This window comes from Medicago sativa, chromosome 1 (assembly GCF_051527215.1).
Source record: "Medicago sativa cultivar Bolivia chromosome 1, Bolivia_mono, whole genome shotgun sequence".
Taxonomy (NCBI): domain Eukaryota; kingdom Viridiplantae; phylum Streptophyta; class Magnoliopsida; order Fabales; family Fabaceae; genus Medicago; species Medicago sativa.
Genome location: NC_140749.1, coordinates 30,534,938 through 30,555,401, shown reverse-complemented (window position 1 = coordinate 30,555,401; position 20,464 = coordinate 30,534,938). Strand labels below are relative to the sequence as shown.

Here is a 20,464-nt window from a genome sequence, read left to right as displayed (position 1 = left end):
TTCCTTGTTTACTAAGTTTCTAAAGGGGTAATTTGTCGGATATACTTATACCGAAGATTTTGATAATCACAATATGAGTTCATGCTTCATTCTTGTTCAAATTGGGTCACCTCCAGTAGTTTGATCGATTCTATGTGACACTGTTAGTCGGTTGGATGTGTTATAGTGTACGAAGAAGCTTCCTTCCATGTTGATAAGTTTTTAAAGAGATAGCTTGTCAGATATAATTATGCCGTAGATTTTGATAATCACATTTTAAGTTCATGCTTCATTCTTGGTCAAATCAAGTTATCTCCCAAAGTTTTGATTGATTATAATTTTCATAAATATTTTTATGACATGATTTAATTGAATGCACGTGTGAAACAAATTTACAATGTGTGTGTATATAAATTAAATTCAAAATATATTACTAATATATGTGCTAATAGTAACTATTAATTCATTCTCTCTCAAAAAAAAAGTAATTATTAATTCATGAGTTTAATTGTGGTGGGTTGACAGTCCAAAACAGTTTTGCACACACAACCAATCAAAACATTCTGAATTGCATCATCAATTAATGATTTTAATTTATGTGGGCCAAACGTGGCAATTGAGAATGTTTTGATTAATTGTGTGTGCAGAACTGTTTTGGACTGTGAACTCACCACAATTAAACTCTTAAATCATTCCTTAAACGTGTGTATATATATTGGCAGCTATCCCTTAAATAAATAAATAATCGTATAATTTCTTAAAAAATATTATCTTCATTTTTTTTGACAAAAATAAATGATATTCATTCATTCAAATTGATAGAGTACATTGATGCAATGAAAATTCGCTAAAAACAAAAAGGATGAATCTGTGAACAAACTCAAAGCATCCATGTTAATAGCATAAAACGGCAAAGTACTAAAGCTTACACATATGACTATATTTAAATCCCCGGAATACTCATGTCTATGGATTTGCAACGTGATCGAAACTGATCTAACAATCTGTGAACCGAACAAATACCTGAACGAAACAAGAAAGACAAACAACGTCGCACTAAGACAACGAAATCACGAAAAAAACGAAATAGATGTGAAAATCACTTATTTCAATAAAAGGAAATTAGAAAAACGAGTTATAGGGGTGACTTTGGGTCAAAAATTGACCATAAATCATCCCTCTTTGGTGGATGAAGAAGAAGAAACTAGGATTTTGATGACAGCTCACTAGAGAAAAAGGGAAGAAAGTTGTCTTCGTACATCAAGTCTTAAAAAATATTATCTTCATTAAAAACATAAATAAGTTACGTATCAATTTTTATCCTTATATTCTTTCTTTCAAATTTTTTTTTTTATCCTTATAAAAAGATAAATAAATAAGTTACGTCAAAAAAAATCATCTTCATTAAAAATATAAATTGTATAAATAAGTTACTAATATGTTAAGTCTTTATTTTAGCCTTTGTAACCAAAAAAAAAATTTAAGTCTTTATAAAAAGATAAATAAGTTTTGTCCAAAAGGGTAAATAAGTTATCTTTACAATTAAATATATCGATTTATTAAAATTTAATTATCTCTAACTGTAGGGTACAAAGTGTAATTTGACTATTTATATTCTTGATATTTGTGGGGTATATATTATAAATTGGTTTTTTATCACCAATCCACTCATACATTAGGTTGCCCTTAAACAATCCTAACCACTTAATTTTAAATTAGTATATCTATGGTGCTTGTTTACTTGTGTATGGGTACACAAATTTTACAATTTGTGTACCCTAAATGTTACCTCCAATGAAATGGAACATATTAAAAATGCAATTACAATTTTGTCTCTATTTTTTCTATTTCATTTCATGCGCCTCATTTCCTCTTTTTTCTCTTCACCCTTTCTTATACATCCACGCTCTCATCTTCTACAAATCTCCACCATATGTGTCTCGTTGTGTCTCCAACAAGGTGTCCCAGTATTTTGTGACTCCTTTTGCAACTCTATAGTTTTATGATTAAATATGAATTTATCATTTTATATGAGTTCCTGAAATGAAGTCATAATTCGTATGGACTCATTCTGTAATTCCTATGTTGGTGCTATTCATGAACCACACACTGTACTGGTTTTATTTGGCTTATGGGTTACTTGTATTGGTTTTGAGGACACATATGAATGAAGGTACTCGTTAAAGGAACTACATAAGTTGGTGTTATTCATGAACGATGCTAAAATAGCATATATGGATTAAATTGAGTTGAGAATTCAACCTATTGATGCTTTTTTAAATAAAGGGTAAAATTGGTATAAAAAAGTTATAACTCATTTCGTTTCGTCCATTTTCCAAATAATAGAATGGAAAATTAGTTTCATTTTGTCGTAAAATATTCAAACTGTGGAATGTAATATTGTAAAATTAGTAGTGTATATGACCTCATTTAATTGTTCATGAATTTTATGATTTTGTTTTTGAAAATATATTTGCATAATTCGACTGAGATAATATAATATTTTAAAAAATGTTAATTATAAATTTTATAATTTTGAAATTACAAAATACAATTTTCAAAATGAGGTTACTTTATGATATTTCTTTGCAGTCTAACATTTCAAATCAATGGTTGTGGAGGCATGACCGGTTACTCCGTGAGGGGTGCGTATAATTTGCTCACTATTCAGGACTCTCATGGTGTAGAAGCTACTTCAAACTTAATTTGGTACAAACAGGTCCCCTTAAAGGTCTATGTTTTGGCTTGGAGGCTCTTTCGCAACATGTTACTGACTATGGACAATTTGGTGACGCGTAACATCATTTCTCATGACTCTCAATTTTGTGTGACGGGATGCGCTGGATTGGAAACAGCTCATCACTTGTTACTTTCTTGGCCCGTTTTTGCCCCTCTATGGTGTATGGTTAGATCTTGGATTGGAATATCTTCAGCTGATCCGGATGTGCTACAAAATCATCTTGTTAAGTTTATTCATTCTTCTGGAGGATTGCGAGCTCGCCGTTTTTTCTTGCAGGTTATTTGGTTATGTGGAACAACCGGAACAATAGAGTTTTCAAGACTAAGAAAAATACAATTCACCAGATGTTAGATAAAGTCAAATTACATTCGTATTGGTGGTTGAAAGCTTATAATATCAATCTTGGTTTAAACTCTCATATGTGGTGGTTGAGCCCTTTTGTTTGCATGGGCATCAACTAAGTCTTTTTGTTTCTTCTATTTTTGGTTATGTGCTGACCGTAAACTTTTGAGATTCTTTATGGCACACCTTGTGCTATTAAGGACTCTCACTTGGTGTTAATATAATCCATTTTTGTTTGTCAAAAAAAATTATCATTTTAAGTAAAAAAATATAATTTATATAAATTTTAAAGAACCTCCTTTAATTTTCCAAAAATTTTGTGATTTTTTTATATTGAATAAATTAGCCAAAAGGGTATTACCAAAAAAAAAATTAGCCAAAAGGGTATATTGAATAAATTGATCAAAAAGCTATACTGATTAAATTAAATATATTGAATAAATTGACCAAAAAGGGTATAATTTTTTTGGGAATTCTTGATGACAATAAAGGTTATATTGAATACATTGACCAAAATGTATATTGAATAAATTGACCAAAAGGATATAATTTTATTGGTTTGTATTTGTAAAATTTGAGTTTTTTTCTCTATATAAAGGGTGTTTGCACCTTGAGGAGTCATTGTGTATCAAAAATCATGTTTTGGATTTGAGGGTTATTTTGGGAATGATGGAAGTAAGTCAGGGTAGCTTCAACATATACATTGTTTTCCCATTAAGACTTATGATATAGTTCATCAATCTTCAACTAATGCCATTGTTTCATGGAATGCTACGAATAGAAGTTTCAACCTTTAGAATCCACCAGATTTTGCAAAAGATTGTTACCAGCATACTTTAGGCATAATAACTTCTCAAGTTTCATCAAACAGCTTAATATATATGTAAGAAACTTTAATGTAATTCATTTTCATGGATTTGTTAAATTGTTTTGTTATTGTGTTGATTCTTTTTGTTTAATTTTTCAATCACCCAATAAGGGTTTTTAATTGCTTGAATTGTATTATGATTTTTTTTGGTTTGATTAGGGCTTTAGAAAAATTGTTGTTTTATTTACAATATTCTCCCAAAAGATAATCAATGAGTCAATAAGATTCAATCGATCCATGTTTAACGAGAGAACATACACACTCTCGCCATTTTCTCTATGTAATACTTGAGAATTTCCCACAAAATCTTCAATGCTAGCTTCAATACATAAATGATTATTTCTCGAAAAACCTCTTTTAGAAAAGTTGATGCAAAACAATGGGAGTTTATAAACGATGATTTTGTAAGAGATCAACAACATTTTATGAAAAATATACATAGGCACAAACCAGTTCATAGCCATTCTTTCTTTGCGGAATGCTCATGGCATAGGGGTTGCTGCTCCACTAAAAGAGTCATAGCGGTAGAATTTGAAAGCTTAGGTTGAAAAACTTGAACATGAAAAATAGCAACTTCTTCTAAAACTTCAAAAACAGGTAAAGGAAAGGAAAATGAACGATATACAGTTACATTACTTGAAGGATCGTTTGGAAACATTGGAAAAAAATAAAAAGCAGCAAAGTATGCTCTTTATGTAATCCAATGTTTCCAAATGATCCTTCAAGTACTGTAACCGTATCTCATTCATTTTCCTCTCGTGTTCCTTTCTTTTAAGATTAAGAAGAATTCTTTTTTTTATATTTAAGTTTCTCAATATTAGCTTTCAAATTCCACCATTCTTTATGTTAGTGAAGCAGCAAACCCCCTAGGCCATGAGCATTCTGCAAAGAATGGCTATGAACTGGTTTGCGCCTATGGATATTCTTCATACGATGCGGTTGATCTTGTACAAAATCATCGTTTGCAAACTCCCATTGTTTTGAATCAACTTTTCTAGTGGTGATTTCTTAGAAATAGTCCTTTTTTATTGAAGCTAGCATTGAAGATTTTGTGGGAAATTCTCAAGTATTACATAGAGAAAATTAAACTTCAATTTTTTTTATGGCTAAAGGCCTAAAGGCACGTCATGTTCACTTCGCTTTTCACCATCACATATGGTGGCTCAATCCTCTATTATGTTTAAGAGGTGCTTTCTAATGTTTATTTTAGGTCTTTTTTGCCACTTCTCGCTTTTTCTATATGGTAACTGATATTTTTTTTTCTTTGGCTTTTTTCTCGCACGTCTTGTGCTTGGAAAGCAAGGTTGTTTGATCAAGTACCTGTTTCTAAACTAACTGTCGTATAGTAAAAATAAGAAATTCTACACTAATTGCCATCGAGGATCGATTACTTAAATCTTTTTGTTAAGTAGCTAATGGTTATAAATTCACCCGTGCGTAAAGTGAATAATAAGTAAGAAATTCTGATTTCAAACCTTCTGTATATTGTAAAATCTTAACTATCAACTAAGTTATGTTAATGGACACTAAATTTTTTATTCTTTACAATTTTATACGAAAAACTGTTTCACATAAAAAATAAATGCATTTTGGACGGTGGAGAATGAAGAGAAGATGCGTATTTGAAGTATGAAACTAACGTCTGAATGAACATGTGTTTATTTTTATGACCTCAAAAATCATGAGGATGAGAAGGGGACATGTTCGTCGATCGCATGTTGCCACCTAATTAACGTTGGTAAGCACTCCAACAAAATACGATGTTCACATTAAAGCTATGTACAAGGTTCCTTCTTTTTGTTACTAGAACGTTATACAAGATGCTGGAATTCAACAATTCAACATGTATAATGCAAGGTTTTAAGTCAATATTGTCAAAGTTCTAATAAGACATTATTTATTTTTTTTTTTAAAACTCAGTATCCGATCCAAGAATCAACTAATCCGAGGGGACCAATCTCACTGCCCATTAGCAGGGGCCCCGTTTAAAGTCAGAGCAAGCTCTGTGTGGACTTAGCCCACCGAAATTGGCACTAGAAGGAATCGAACCTGAGACCTCTGGAGGAGCAAACTCCAAGATCCCAAACCAACCACTAGGTCAACCCCAAATGGGTTTAATAATAAGACATTATTTATTCATACTTCATTAATAATAATATTTAATATCTTCAATCATTAACCTCTAAAAATTGTATTAAGCAGTTTTCAAGTTAAAATGTACATGTGAGGAAAGAGTCTAATGTTTTGAAGATTGAAAGATCAAATTTATGAATTAAGAAACATAATGACCAGAATTGTGAATGATGTAAAATAGGAAGGCGAAAATCGATATAAAACCTATTTTCTTATGAAAAAAAACTATTTGTGAAGAGTGAGTCCATTTGTGAAAACATTTTGTTTTGTTAAGTAATCTTGTTAAGGATACACATATAGAGGTACCAAAGTGATGGTGTCAATTAAACCGTAAAGCAATTTCATTGGAGATGCTCTAAGATAGGGACGGAGCCAAAAATTTAGTTTATGGGGGACCGAGTTTTAGAGTATACAAAATTTTATATGCATAATATATACAAGAAATTTAAGGAATTATATGTTATATCCAAAATTATAAGAAATTTTAAAGATAAAAGAAAGATGAGTTCCTTTAAGTTCGCTTGAATATTACAAGTCTAAAGAAGATTTTTGAATAGGAAAAAAAGGAAAACATGAAACAACAATATGCAAAGGTAGAAGAATACATTCAAGATAAAATCACGAGCATTAATCATTAGTATAAGAGTGCTAAAATAACATTGCATGCAATAAGTTAAAATTTGAGCAAAATTGCAAATGAATCATAAATTGATATTCGTCAATGATTAAAGTTCTTTTGTAAAATAGAAACAAAACATTACTTAATTTTTCATTGTTATGTACTCTAGTCAACGATTAGTGTAATTAAGCTTAGAAACTTAAGTGTTCAAGGTTAAAGAAATTGAGTAAAAAAAAGTTCATTATACTCTATCCTATAAAGTTCACATAAAATAAAAATAGTGGCCCAAAAACATAATAGAGTACTAATTGAAGAGATTAGTCTTTATATTTACTCAAATTATGCCAAAGGAACTTTGTTCAATTAAAATTGTTATTATTGATGAAGAGTGAATAGTTGGATTAAATGATGGCCCTAGAAATACGACCAACCCAGTAGAATTGGAGTTTGAGATCTCCTCCTAGTAAAAGCTAGGGACCATTACCTCATTGTAACAACACTATACAAGTCATATTTGTATTGTAGACTTTTAATCAAAAAATAAAAATAAAAGCCACCAATATATGTGGCTCCTAATACATCTAAACCACTGGTTCTCCAATTTACACCAAAAATATCCCTTCCTTCACATACAAATATTATAAACCATTACAACCATGCATTGAATCTAATCTTTCCAACAAGCTAAAACAATAGAACCTTATTCTTCTACATTCACATAAACAAAAAAACACAGAGAAAAAAACATCATCATAGTAACCAAAATGGCCACTTCAATTTCTGCAACAGGTTGTGTTGTTTCATCATTCTATGGAAGCTGGGGAACTTCTATAGTTGGTGAAGATTACAGCATGTTGGCTAAGTCAGTTTCTTCGCAAGTTCGTATTGGAAGAGTTAGTAAGCCAGTGAGGTTGCAACCTATGATGAAGAATGTTAATGAAGGGAAAGGTATTTTTGCTCCAATTGTTGTGGTTACTCGTAATATTGTTGGAAAGAAACGTTTCAATCAGCTTAGAGGCAAAGCCATTGCTTTACACTCTCAGGTGAATTAAATTCTAACTTCTTATTGTTTGTGTTGTTTACTATTCTTTTGCATACTTTTTTTTAGAAGTTTTTTGAGCAATTTCTTTCTTTTTTGTTCATGTCTTTTGAAATTTTGTTTGTGAGGTATTGAAAATTTTAGTGTTACAACTAGGAATTTTGTTTGCATAATTCTCTTGAGTTGTGATTTTATGTGGTTTATCTGTTTCAAAGTTTGGTTAGATTGAAGGGTTTGATGAAATTTGTTGAAGAGAGATTCAAGTAGAATTTATCAAAGGAAAATGGATTTGAAAAATGTAATTTATATATAGGAATATTAAGACAAATTATAGTTAAAAATTGAAGGATTGAAGTAAAGCAAAGTCGTGGTAATAGTCGTGGTCGCGTAATAATTGTTGATATTGTGTAGAATTACAGTCAAATGCGGCTGATACTGCCATATTCGAAGTCCTATTACACTCGTAGAGACATCAAAAACCTTGATTTTATCTGGTTTGTGCTTGGTTAAATATTGAGATGTGAAATTGTAATAATAAAGTTGAATTTCCTCTATGATAAATGGAAGATAGGATAAGCATTTTATGTAATTTATATATTGAAAGACCAATCAGAAACTACTAATTATCAAACATGTGATGAGAGATTGGGAATTGTGTGGAAGCAATTTTTTCAAAATCTTTGGTTGGCACTTTATTTGAATATAATTTGATGGAACCATACAACATAATTGTTTTGTACTTAACTTTCGTAATTTTGAAATGTTAGGTAATTACTGAATTCTGCAAATCAATAGGAGCAGATGCAAAACAGAGACAAGGGTTGATCAGGTTGGCTAAGAAGAATGGAGAATGGCTTGGTTTTCTTGCATGATAAATTTAACAAATGTTCCACATTTTGTAATTACAATGTCATAAACTTTCATGTTTAAAAACTTGATGGTTTTCAATTGACAGCAGAATGTAAACTAGGAGAACTCATCTCTAGTTTGGAAATTTCATTCTTATATAATTGCTGTCTTATTTTGTTCTTTAGAGTTTAGATACATGAAATGTTATAAAACTTAAGGAGGTTTTCTATCAAGAAATAGATCAATGTTACTTAGTATACAGCATAGTTTTCACAAATTTTCCATAGCTTTTTATGTGAACCATTGATGAAAAAAGTTGATCCCAGTTTAACATATTTCCTTGATTCCTCTTTGGTGTTAAGTGTTAACCCTCCCGTGATAATCCGGAGTTCGGTGGAAACTGGTATACAAGTACAATCTGATCCAATGGTTGTTCCGTCCAAGATTAGAACTCGGGGGGCTCACGAATGATTCGTCCTTAACTGTGTTCATTAACTACTTGATCTCAATCCCTTTGTTTTTCTCTTGATTCCTCTAAACCTTCACATTATTTCTCCAAAATATGTTATCAGATAAAGCTTGATATATTTAACCAATATACTTTGTTGTTTGATCGGATGCAATTAGAAACTTTTTCCACATTATGACCATGTAACATTAATTGTTTAAAATAATGTATTTTGGATATCAAACCAAATTCAGATTACTATTTATATACTTTTTTTGTGTGTCCAAATTATACGCAAGTCTGCTAAGTTAATGAATAGTCTCTTTCAAAAAAAATTAATGAATAGTCAGTCAAGTTTTGACTCTTGTATCTGACAGTGATAAGTAGGAAACTTTGTAACAGGAGTATCTAAGCAGGTGCTAAACTAGGAAATAGTACCTAATTGTGTAATAAGTATGAGGATTAGTTATACTCGTAAAACTAACTGCCAAGTAACAGTTGATGACACTGCAAAATCATCTAATCTTTTCCTTCACAACTCTACAATACTCAACTTGTTTTAAGACTCTAATTTTAGGCTCATGTCATAAACTCACAAGGGGCTTAACCCACTATTATGATTGTACAAGCAAAAACAACACAAATCAAATTCATAGAAAACTGTGGTAAGAATATTCAAAATTTCATGCTTTTAGAACGTTACAAGGAAAACTACGAAAAATGACAGACAATGTCAAGAATTGGAACCAAGTTTTAGTAGTATTACACCCAAAAGAGGGATAACGAAACAAAAACAAAATTAACACCTCAACCAAACGGAAGTGAATTCTAATACAAATGGCATACAACAGCATTGCCAGCACAAAGCGCGGAAAAATGCTCTCGTAGTGTCTATACAGTGTATCGAGCCTTTGCACCTCGGGTTTTAGCATCTTCCTGTAACAATTGAACATGTAAGAATAGTAGATATTTATGCAGAAGCCACTTAAAGTTTAGGAGCAGAAGTTTACATGAAAGTTATATGTCATCTTGTCGCTAACATCAATGATTTCTTTCCACTTCCTTCCAATGCTCATCTGCATTATAAATTCCAAAACAAAAAGCTCGTGTCAAATGCCATCTATGAGTTTTGGGGTGGCAGGAATACATCAATATAGTCCACCGAGTAAAGGTGTGGCTACCGCAACATCAACGTTTAAGGAAACAATACAAGAAATTTATACCATACATGAGCTAAAAAATAGAAAAATCACAACATTAAAGAACAAAAGCATAACTAATGAGACGTCCATTAGTACCAACATTCAAATCAACATAAATTAAGTTTTAGCCTCCAAGGTGGGGATGGCAGCTAGAAAGTTTGCAGAAAAGGCCATCAGAAAGCCGCACAAGATGAGGAGGGAAGATGAAGCCCTTTCGGAGGAGAGGAAATGACAGAACAGGAGGTTCCTGCTTTGCTGTCATTCAGAATTTAAGGTTGAAAAGCCCAAAAAAATCGAAGGAACGGCTATAAGTTGAGGCAAAAAACAACTATCTTAAGATTATTTTTTTAAGCTAAAAAAGTACTCAAAAAAAGGGGGAAAACAGAAGCCTGGGGACATAAACCAGAATGTAATGTTGAAATGACCAAGGAAGTCAACAAAAATATAAGAATTTTACTACTATCACTGTAGCAGCTGCAATTGGTGGCGGCCACCACTCAAAACCACGATGCAATGGAGTTTTGCATAGTGGCTGGCCACTAATAACTACAGAGATGACTTCAGGTAGGAACTTGCACTTCGTTAGAATATTGCCATCATAATTCTGGAACTAAAAATCATACTATACATTCCCACATTCAAGAGTTACTGACATGCTTTAAGAGGGTGTTTCAAAGAGCTTGGGATTATTTTATTTATGATATAAACACTTACATTAGTGTTAAAAATAACAAGTTATGAAATGTTCATAAATTGTTTTGTGCTTACATTTCAATAAATTTGACAGAAAATTAAGAATAAACCTTAATTAATCTCCCTAAAATAGCTTATTGAATAAATGCTTAGTTAAACTCTTAACCCAGATGCACCTTAAGTCTAACAATACCAACATTCACCACAAACACTTCCTTCACATTGTGAAGGCTTTCTAGCTGAAATAAGAAGGTTTTCTCATGCATACCATTGTCTAGTTACAACTTGCAACAATTGAAAATAGAAAATCATAACCAAACAAAATAACATATATTACAGTAGCATATCAATTTGCAGAAACTATTGATCACATCCCTTATTATTAAAGCTTATTACGTTAAGCAATTGTTAAACCTAGCTTTTTCCCTCTAATTATCCATCATTAATTGCTAAGATGTTAGCCCTAATAATATTTCCGCCTCCATCATATGTGCCATTTGAAATTCAAATTATCCCTCATTCACTCTTATGTTTGTCAATTTCGAAATTAGCTATTAGCCTCTCGGTATTGTTATGTAAATTCTCTATTTTCATGCAACATTTAGTGCCTTCTTTGTTGACTAATTGAACGGTTGCATTTCTCAGCTTTTAATATTTTGGTTCCTTCTAATCATGCTTTTAGAATACATTGAACTTCCTCATCTTTTAATATTTTTTGAGCGTTTCCAATGTATACACTGGTATCTCTTCACAATTCTTCCTATAAATACTTGCATACTTTGCTTGATCAAACCACACCCTTGCATCTTCTTTTCATCTTTTTTATCTTTTGCATTCAACATGTCTGGGCGAACTATTGAAACCCTTTTGTCATACCACTGCCTCACCGGTAAACCTGTTCTCTCTGTTTTTATTTTCAGTTTTCAGTATTTATTCACACCCTTTATAAATGAGCCGCTCATGTTCTCTTTCCAACGATACCAACTGCATTCCACGCCTCCACAATATTATTTATCTTGGAAACCAGCTTCTTTTTTCTTCATTGAAACATGTACTACCTCATCCTCCTCACTTTCCAAGATTTTTTTTTCTATACCTTTTCTCTCTGTTGATAGAGCTCATCCCCACCATTCTTTCAATATTGATTCTTCAATCATCTTTTTAATGTTCTTTCTCTTTAAGATACGTAGATTAAATATCAGGTGTTTTAAAAGGTCTGCTGAAGTCTTTCTCTTTCATCCATTGCACCTGCTGTCGACCAAACATGGAAGATCCACCAGGAACGTATGAAATCGAGCAGAAGACGGCCAAACCTATCCATAGTATAACTGGTACGTCTGACATATCCTATGACACTTGGTTTTTCTTCATATTATTTGTTGTTTTCTTTGGAACCATTACCGCGATTTAGAGATTAAGGATGGATGTTATTAAAAATTGCAATTCTCTCCTCTTGAATTTATTTGATGCATAGTTTTACTGTTTGCATGTGAGTTTACATCCTGTAGGTTGGTTGTTATCGATTTACTCATGTATTTAGAATAGTTTTTTTGAAATTCAAGTTAGTGTGACGATTACCGTGATTTAGAGATTAAGTTGTTTATGGCTACTAAATGTGTAAAGGATATGTAAGCAAGCTTTTTTTCTTTCTTCTTCCTGATGTAATTGTGTAGTAACCTGACCTTCATATAAGGTTCCGTTATTATTGCAAAACCTTCCTCTTTTTCACATTATTATGCTACTATTATAGCGAAATCTTCCTGTTTTTTTCACGAAGTGTAATTTTGATATACTTTGTTATACTTTCAGCAAACTTTGATTGGTATGGAACTCTGAAGGATGACCCTGAGACCCTTGAAATGATGCGGTTAAAGTGGCGTACATTCACGGTTGAGTTCAATCCGAAAGAGGTAGACAACACTGTATGAACTGCATATCGTTGACTGATGTTTTTATTGTTGTTCATGTTTTTTTTTTCCCATGTTAGATAATAGTGAATGATAATAATCATTGATTTTCTTATTTTACAGGCTACTATTATGCTACCCACACTCCTACTATTATACAAACTGTGCTAATCTTAGATATTATTTGGCCAATTTATTTTTTGTTGGCAGAAATGCTTCGGTTCAATCCTTGCAAGGGTCGTGAAATTAAACTTAGTTAGGATGACTCTATAAGATATGTTGTAAATGTGCATTGAGGGTTACGATTTTTGTAGACCAGATATAGTGTGCATAGTGCTTTGTCTTTGTCACCCAAATATTTTCTATTATAAATTATATTTTTTGTAATATACATATTACCCACAAAATAAATTGAATAAAATCTCTTTTTGAATTTGTTGGAACAAAAATTGAAGGTTTGTTAAGATCTAAATGCCTTTGAAGTTCATATTAGGAAATTTTGATTTAAAAATTGTAGTTCTTTTAAGATTTTTTACATGGACTGTGCGAGCACCTGTGCTGTAGAGAAATTTGGACACTACGTCAGGTCTTTGTAAAGGAACTCAGTTGAATATGGTGATTGTATTACTACTAGGTCAAATGTTGAATATAAAGAAATTTTTCGAAATGTATAATTAGGGTTAAAGGATATGATAATTGCAATTAATATCATATGGCTATTGTCGTACATTGAAGTAAATATAATATATAGCATTTATTTGTGTTTAAATGTATATGACCCGTGCGGCAGCACGGGTGGACGATCTAGTTAACAACACACCTGGTTCGACTCATTTGCGGCTGTTTTTGTCCACAACGAAAGTTTGTCTTGCCACTGGCGCACACTCACAACTACGCCGCAAATGTCCTCAGTGTCTCCAAATTGCTCACCAATCAAAGCCATCAACTATTCAATAAAACCACCATAATTAGTGACAACAAACATAAAAACCAGATCACCCCATATATTCTTTAAAAGAAAAAAGAAAAAAACAGGTTTAGTGATAAAAACAAATTACAGTTTCGAGCCACATGGTATCAAGATTGCCCTTTGATTTGCTGGTGAGAGTCCACTTTCCTCCATTGGCACACTCGGGATCTTCCCATTTTGGTTCAATCCCATCCTTAAACAAGTGAAAGTCAGCGTTGCCAGGCAACTTGCTGGGCTTGAATATCTGATCATGCAAGCTACAACATTCACACATCACAATTTCGTTAAATTTCCATCGTTATTTACCAAAACCTGAACATTCAAATAATAGTAACAGTACTAGTATAATAATATAATATAACAGCAATGAATGTTAAATTTCCATCGTTATTTACCAAAACCTGAACATTCAAATAATAATAACAGTACTAGTATAATAATATAATATAACAGCAATGAATAAAATGAAATAAAAAGACCCAGTGTTCAGTATATATGTGAAATTTTTGCCAACAAGCTGAAGATTATAACCCTTTAAAGGCACATTTGACTACACTAAAAATTATTATCAAATAAAAAAAAAAGATGTTTTATTTGAATTATAAGCTGATTTGTGTTTATTTATAATAGTGAATGTAAACATAACTTGTTTAAACTTCTCACTCATATATTCGCTCATTAAAATCAGACACTTTTTTTTTTTGAAAGATAAAATCAAACACTTTTATAATCTACTAAAAACAACTGCTCAAATTAAACAAAAAATCAAATCGTTTAGATTCTGATTAATTTCAAAAGTTTAAACAAACACAATCAAAACCAAAAAACGACAGCAACAACAACCACCAAGTCGCCTTATCCCACTAGGTGGGGTCAGCTACTTGGATCAAACGACGCCATAATGTTGTGTCATATACCGCATTTACATCACTTTTTTAAACTTCTCATCATAAATTAACTCATTAAAATCATATTCTTATAGAAACTACTAAAAACAACTTCTCAAATTAATCAAAAAAATTCAAATCTTTTAAATTCTGATTAACTTAAAAAGCTGAAACAAACACAATCAAAACCAAACAACAACAACCAAGCATTATCCCACTACGTGGAGTCGACTACATGGATCAAACGCCGCCATAATGTTCTATCATATATCATAACTCTGCATCTTTCTTATAATAGTTTCTCTTATAGTTTTCCTAGGTCTTCCTCTCCGTCTAGCTATTTGACCACTCTTCATCTGATCTACTCTCCTTACTGCAAAATCTAAACGTCTCCTACCTACATGCCCAAACCACCTAAGTCTGGTTTCGACCATCTTTTTTCTACAATAAGTGCTACCCCAACTCTCTCTCTCTCTCTCTGATATTGTAATTTCTAAGCTTATCCCGTCTAGTATTCAACGCAATATTCTTATCTCTTTTACAAGCTACTAGAAAACAACTTCTCATTCTAATCAAAAAATCCATATCTACTAAAAAACAACTTCTCATTCTAATAAAAAAATCCATATCTCTTAGATTCTAATTAATCTATAAAGCTTAACCAAACATAACAAAACCATTCAAAATAAATTTTCAATAGAAAAAGTGAATTTCTAACAAATAATCAATAACAAAAACAAACATACCCCTATATATAAAATCATCAAAAAATAATTTTTCAGTTACAAAATTTTATTTCTATCAAATATTCATGGGTATCTCCCTCCTAAGATCTACAAAAATCAAGAAAAATTTACATAAATTCAATCAAATTGAACATAATATTTCAGATTGCAACCTTAAATTCAATAGAAAATAAAAAAACGGAAGAACCCTAAAAAGAAAACGCACCACCAAAACTCTTCAACGGTATCGAAGGAGTAAACCTTGCGAAGAGTGGTTCCCCAAGCAGCACCTTGTTTAGGTTTGGATTGGTTATCGAACCAGAAAGTCCATCTTCTCTCTAGTTTGTGTTTTAGCCCTGTCTCCGGTGCCGGTGCGGGTACCGGAACCGCCGCAACCACTTCCTCTGCCGCGGTAGCGCCTTCAACGATTGGTTTTGTTGTTGCCATGTTTCTTTGTGTCGAGAAGAGAAGAAGGAAAGAGGATCAGCGAGGTTTTGTGTGTTTTGGGAGATTTTTTACGGGTTTGGATTTGGGTTTGACCCGTTTACTTTGGCCCAAAAGGGAAATAAATATGAAAAAAAAAAAGTGAAATGAAACTTCCTCTTCTTTGCTTATTGGGGGTTACTTTTCCCACTCTATGTCATTCCTAACGCGCCCTATTTTTTTCCAAATTTGCCCTCGGGGAGTTCCGGATTATATAATCCGGAATGAAGCAGTGCACAGAACTGAAACAGATTTGCATGTCATTGTGTTTTTTATCATTTTTTTTTTCAATAAATCATTATATATGTTTGTATAAAAGACAATTAACTTAAATATTATATCAAAAAATGATTATATATATATATCATTATACCAAAAAAAGTTGAATTTATATCATTACACATTTCACCTAATGATATACATTTCAACTAAACTAATGATATATATCTAATTTATGGCGCCGAAAGATCAATGGGACTATCATCCACTTCAACCTTCACACTAGGAGCAGGACCAGCACCAACCCTCTCATCGGGATCAAGATTTTCAACAACGTACAACTCTTCCTCATCTTCTATGACCTCAACACCCGCCGCCCGACTTAGCTCATTATAATCTGCCATCCGGCTGACATATCTATCAGGCCATGTGTCTGCATCCTCTCGATGGTATTGTCTCCATAGAGCGGAAGTGGGAGGAATCGGACAACCATCCTTCAATTTCAATGCCATAAAATGGTTGTCATTCACATATGCCAGACAGATCAATGGATCGATACTTGGAGGCGGCGGTGGACCACATAGAGGGAAAAAGGTTTCTGATTTCCCAATGGACAACACAACAATAGTTTGGTTGAATTTCTGTGCGATGAGGAACCCCATATCCGGCATTGTCATCCATTTATCCAGTGGTGCATATCCAATACCGGCGTAGGATAGAGCGTCCAAGACCTCTTTATACCGCCTATCATCATTAATCATCCTCTGATAGCGGGCATTTTCTACACCGATAAGCTCTTTGTAAAGGTTGTACCGGACTAATACGTGATCATCAACAATCAAGTTACGCAGGACCGCAACTGCTCGGAACCCACAATGGCCATCACCGGGTACATCCTTAACCTTTTCAATAAAGCTATGCATCCAAATTGGGATTTGGTATTTGTGTGGTATGCGGACTTCAACGAGTGATGTCTTCTTTGGATTTTTTGGGATTGGCTTAGGAGGAGTAGGAGACATGTTGCTTTTCCGTGCATTCTTTCTACTCGTCCCTGTTGACCGTGTCTGTGAACCCTGTGTTTCTTGCTCTTGGGAGTCAACAATCTCCCATAGGGAAGGGGACCACCTTGTCGATCGAATGCTTTGCTTATCTTTCTTTGGAGCTCCTTTGGTGGTGACCTTATTTGGCGGTGGACGCATAGAGGTGGTTTCCGGTAAAACAAATTGTCGGAATTGTTCTTTCAAATGCACCTTCATGTTGTAATCGGCGTCCTTGAACCGGGCCTACAATGTGTAAAAAACAGTCATTATTGTTGTTGATGGAAAACAGTCAGAAACATGCATTCTGTGACTATTACTGATGCCTTCCGGATTATACAATCCGAAATACATAAGGTAATCCGGATTGTATAATCCGGAACTTCACGATACACCCTTTGCATGAGCCTTAAATGCACTTGCATGGGGCGTAAATGCTACATTCCGGATTACATAATCCGGAATCCATCGATCATATCCGGATTATATAATCCGGATTTCACCAGAACAGAATACAGAAACAGAAATCCTGGGCAGAACATAAACTAACACAGTTTTGAAAAAAAATACTTGGAGAATATCCCATTTTGGCAATAGATAGATGTCTTCTTTTTGAAGCTTCGGGTCAACCTCGTACTCGAAGCCCAACCTCTTCCAGTGGGTGTGAATTTCTTCCAAACGAATGGCGGTGCCGTTCTTGATCTTCAAAGCTAGCATACATGCACATGGTAATCCGTATGTGATCAAACTCAAACAACCACATCTTGATTTATTCGTACCAATTTCAAGTGCTTTATTGTACTCCACTAAGAGATGATGCAAAGATTCCCTTGAAATGTTCCGGATCAACCTAGACCACAACACCTTGTCTTTGAACCGATGTTCAAGCATGATAATGCTCGTCTGAAACGAAGCATGTATTGCGGTATGTTGCAACTCTAGCATGTCATGAACGGATTTCCAGTTTGTGCTCAAATCACCCATACTACTACTCAGATACTTTTTCAACCGAGCGTGTGCAGATTCAACTCTGTTTGTTGTAGTATTTCCCATATGAAGGTTTTTATCAACCCAAAACCTCACAAACTTTTCCTTAACCGGATCCAAAATTGTCTTTTCAACATAATCCAAAAACTTGGAAAATTTTGCGCATACAACTTTGAACTGGGTCCAATTATCAATATATGCTTCCTCAGTGTCGGAGTCCACAATATCCATCCATGCAGCCGTCACAGTCTTCACTACCGAACCAGGCTTAATCGCTTGCCCATTCTTGCCTTTGAGACATGTCACTTTGCAATCCACTTTACACTTTGCTCTCACATTTTGTCCAATGTGATATGAGCACAACAAAGTAGTAGCTTTAGGGAAAACCTTTTCCACAACATTGATTAAAGCATTGTCCCGATCAGTGACAACTACTTTGGGATAGAGATCTTTGGAGTACAACATCTCACGACACCTCTGAAGAGCCCAATAAACATTGTCTTGCCTCTCAGACATCATATAGGCAAAAGCAATAGAGAATGTTTTCATGGTAGAGGTGTTACCGACAAATTCAAGCAATGGAAGACGATACTTGTTTGTCTTGTATGTGGAATCCAACACAAGCACCGTGGAGAACGTGTTAAACAACTTGATAGACTCTGGATGTGCCCAAAAAACATCACTGACTTCATCAGAATCATGATACTTCCTACAATGATAAACGTAACTATTATCAACCAAAGACTTCAAGAGATGTTGCATGTCATTCCTCGTACCCCTAATGGACTGTCTATACCTGTAAGTAGCATTATAAACGTGTTTGATGGTAGTTGAAGTGGTACGGTTCCTCTTCTTTAAGTTGGTAAGCATTTGCCTCGGAGGAACATTTGATTCCACCATCTCTTCAAGGTGAACACGTTCATTTGGGTTTAGACGATCGGCGGTTTTATGACCTTTCAACACATCTGTCATGCCATGGTTGTGTTTACCATCACCAACTTTGAGGCTCCACTTACCACCAGTCAACAAGTAACCTCTCAGCCTAAACGGACACTCGCATTTAACCGAACCAGCTATCTCACGCCTACTTTTTCTCTTGTACTCGGTGTATGAACCTCCCCTTTCACATATCAAAGTAACAAATGTGTTTCTTCCGTTGCCGCCGTTATCGGATTTACCAATAACAGTCGAAAAACCAAGCTTCCTAGCTTTCTCCCGAACCCACTCCAACAAATCATTGTGTGTTGCAAACTTGTGTTTGGTGGTAAAATGTTCTCGCTGGTCAATACAAACAGCAACAACTGGAGGTGGTACAACAGGAGGAATTGGAGGAGGAGCATCCTCTACTTTCGGGGGTGGTGGTGGGGGATTCTCGGATTTGGCATTTCCGGAATCATGCGTATATTCAAGTCAAAGAAGCGGCAACACAACAGGAGTTTCATTCTGAGGTGCATCATCATTTGGGGGATCAACAGGAACAACCATGACTGAAAACAGTGCAAAACAGAGTCAGAAAATGAACATAGTTTCTGTACTGGTGTTGTCCGGAATATGTAATCCGAAAAGCATGAATGCAGTCCGGATTGCCAATTCCGGAAAAGTACAGTGAGGATCATACAACGTGATCAAAGCTTAATCGCCTAAAAATCGACTAGGGAAAGGTTTATATACACATTACCTTTGCATTCAATCGAAAATGATTATGTTAACTCCCCTTGATGGCCAGATTGCTGCTCCAAACCTTGATTACACCCAAATGGAGGGTTTTTAAGAGGTGTAGGGAGTGTTTTTTTGATAAAGGTGGTCTCAGCTAGGTTCTGGAGAACTATATATACCCTAGCTGTCCGGATAACATTTTTCGAAATTATACGTCTACTTTTCCCGCCTGGTTTGAACATAGGGCGTTTGAACACAGGGCGTGCGGATTTCCTCCTTCGGAGTACAACCATTCTGTCCGGATTATGTTTTCCGGATTGTATTTCACCTGACCAAACCCAACTTTCGCAAGTCCCATTAGGCAGGGTGATTTCAAACCTTTCGGATTATACGATCCGGATATTGTCCGGATAACATAGTCCGGATAAAGGGTATTTTGGTCAAAAAAAATAGGGCGCGCGAGAAGGCCATAGGGTGGGAAAAGTAATACTCTAGCTTTTTTTGGAGATAAAAAATACAAGGCTACACAAGAGTCCTTTCTGATTAAGATCTGTAATAGATTAGTTTTTAAGTTATTTTGGTCACACATAAGTCCAACGGCGAAACTACCACAATTTTTATGAAGGGGCCAAACATTATGAAGAAATAAAATATATTTTAAAAAACTAATATATTAAACGT

At 33.9% G+C, this 20,464-nt stretch overlaps 2 protein-coding genes, 1 long non-coding RNA gene and 1 pseudogene across 3 annotated transcripts; 2 read left to right on the top strand and 2 right to left on the bottom strand.

Annotated features, from left to right (window-relative positions):
* Window positions 1-7,341: 7,341 nt before the first annotated feature.
* On the top strand, window positions 7,342-8,830 carry PGR5 (proton gradient regulation 5). Its single transcript, XM_085715267.1, has 2 exons — window positions 7,342-7,724; window positions 8,488-8,830. Exons 1-2 carry the CDS (start codon window positions 7,446-7,448, stop codon window positions 8,590-8,592), a joined length of 384 nt encoding a protein of 127 aa, XP_085571393.1. The 5' UTR covers window positions 7,342-7,445; the 3' UTR covers window positions 8,593-8,830.
* Window positions 8,831-9,637: 807 nt separating this feature from the next.
* LSP1 (Eukaryotic initiation factor 4E protein) lies at window positions 9,638-15,864 on the bottom strand. Its single transcript, XM_085715253.1, has 5 exons — window positions 15,628-15,864; window positions 13,878-14,046; window positions 13,640-13,765; window positions 10,028-10,093; window positions 9,638-9,953 (listed from the first exon to the last, which is right to left on the bottom strand). The coding sequence occupies exons 1-5, from the start codon at window positions 15,846-15,848 to the stop codon at window positions 9,909-9,911; spliced, it is 627 nt and encodes a 208-aa protein (XP_085571379.1). The 5' UTR covers window positions 15,849-15,864; the 3' UTR covers window positions 9,638-9,908.
* On the top strand, window positions 11,282-13,268 carry LOC146954207 (uncharacterized). The gene is made up of 3 exons (XR_015012405.1): window positions 11,282-12,243; window positions 12,722-12,822; window positions 12,943-13,268. It is a non-coding gene; the product is annotated as an uncharacterized LOC146954207 (long non-coding RNA).
* A 472-nt stretch (window positions 15,865-16,336) lies between the features above and the next one.
* On the bottom strand, window positions 16,337-20,076 carry LOC146954205 (uncharacterized; annotated as a pseudogene).
* Between the last annotated feature and the right edge of the window lie 388 nt (window positions 20,077-20,464).

Coding starts and splice junctions, on each gene's coding strand:
- PGR5 (XM_085715267.1), top strand. CDS start 7,446: ATGGCCACTTCAATTTCTGCAACAGGTTGTGTTGTTTCATCATTCTAT. Junction 7,725..8,487: donor CCATTGCTTTACACTCTCAG/GTGAATTAAATT, acceptor TTGAAATGTTAG/GTAATTACTGAATTCTGCAA.
- LSP1 (XM_085715253.1), bottom strand. CDS start 15,848: ATGGCAACAACAAAACCAATCGTTGAAGGCGCTACCGCGGCAGAGGAA. Junction 14,047..15,627: donor ACCGTTGAAGAGTTTTGGTG/GTGCGTTTTCTT, acceptor TGAATGTTGTAG/CTTGCATGATCAGATATTCA. Junction 10,094..13,639: donor CCGCAAATGAGTCGAACCAG/GTGTGTTGTTAA, acceptor TTTATAATGCAG/ATGAGCATTGGAAGGAAGTG.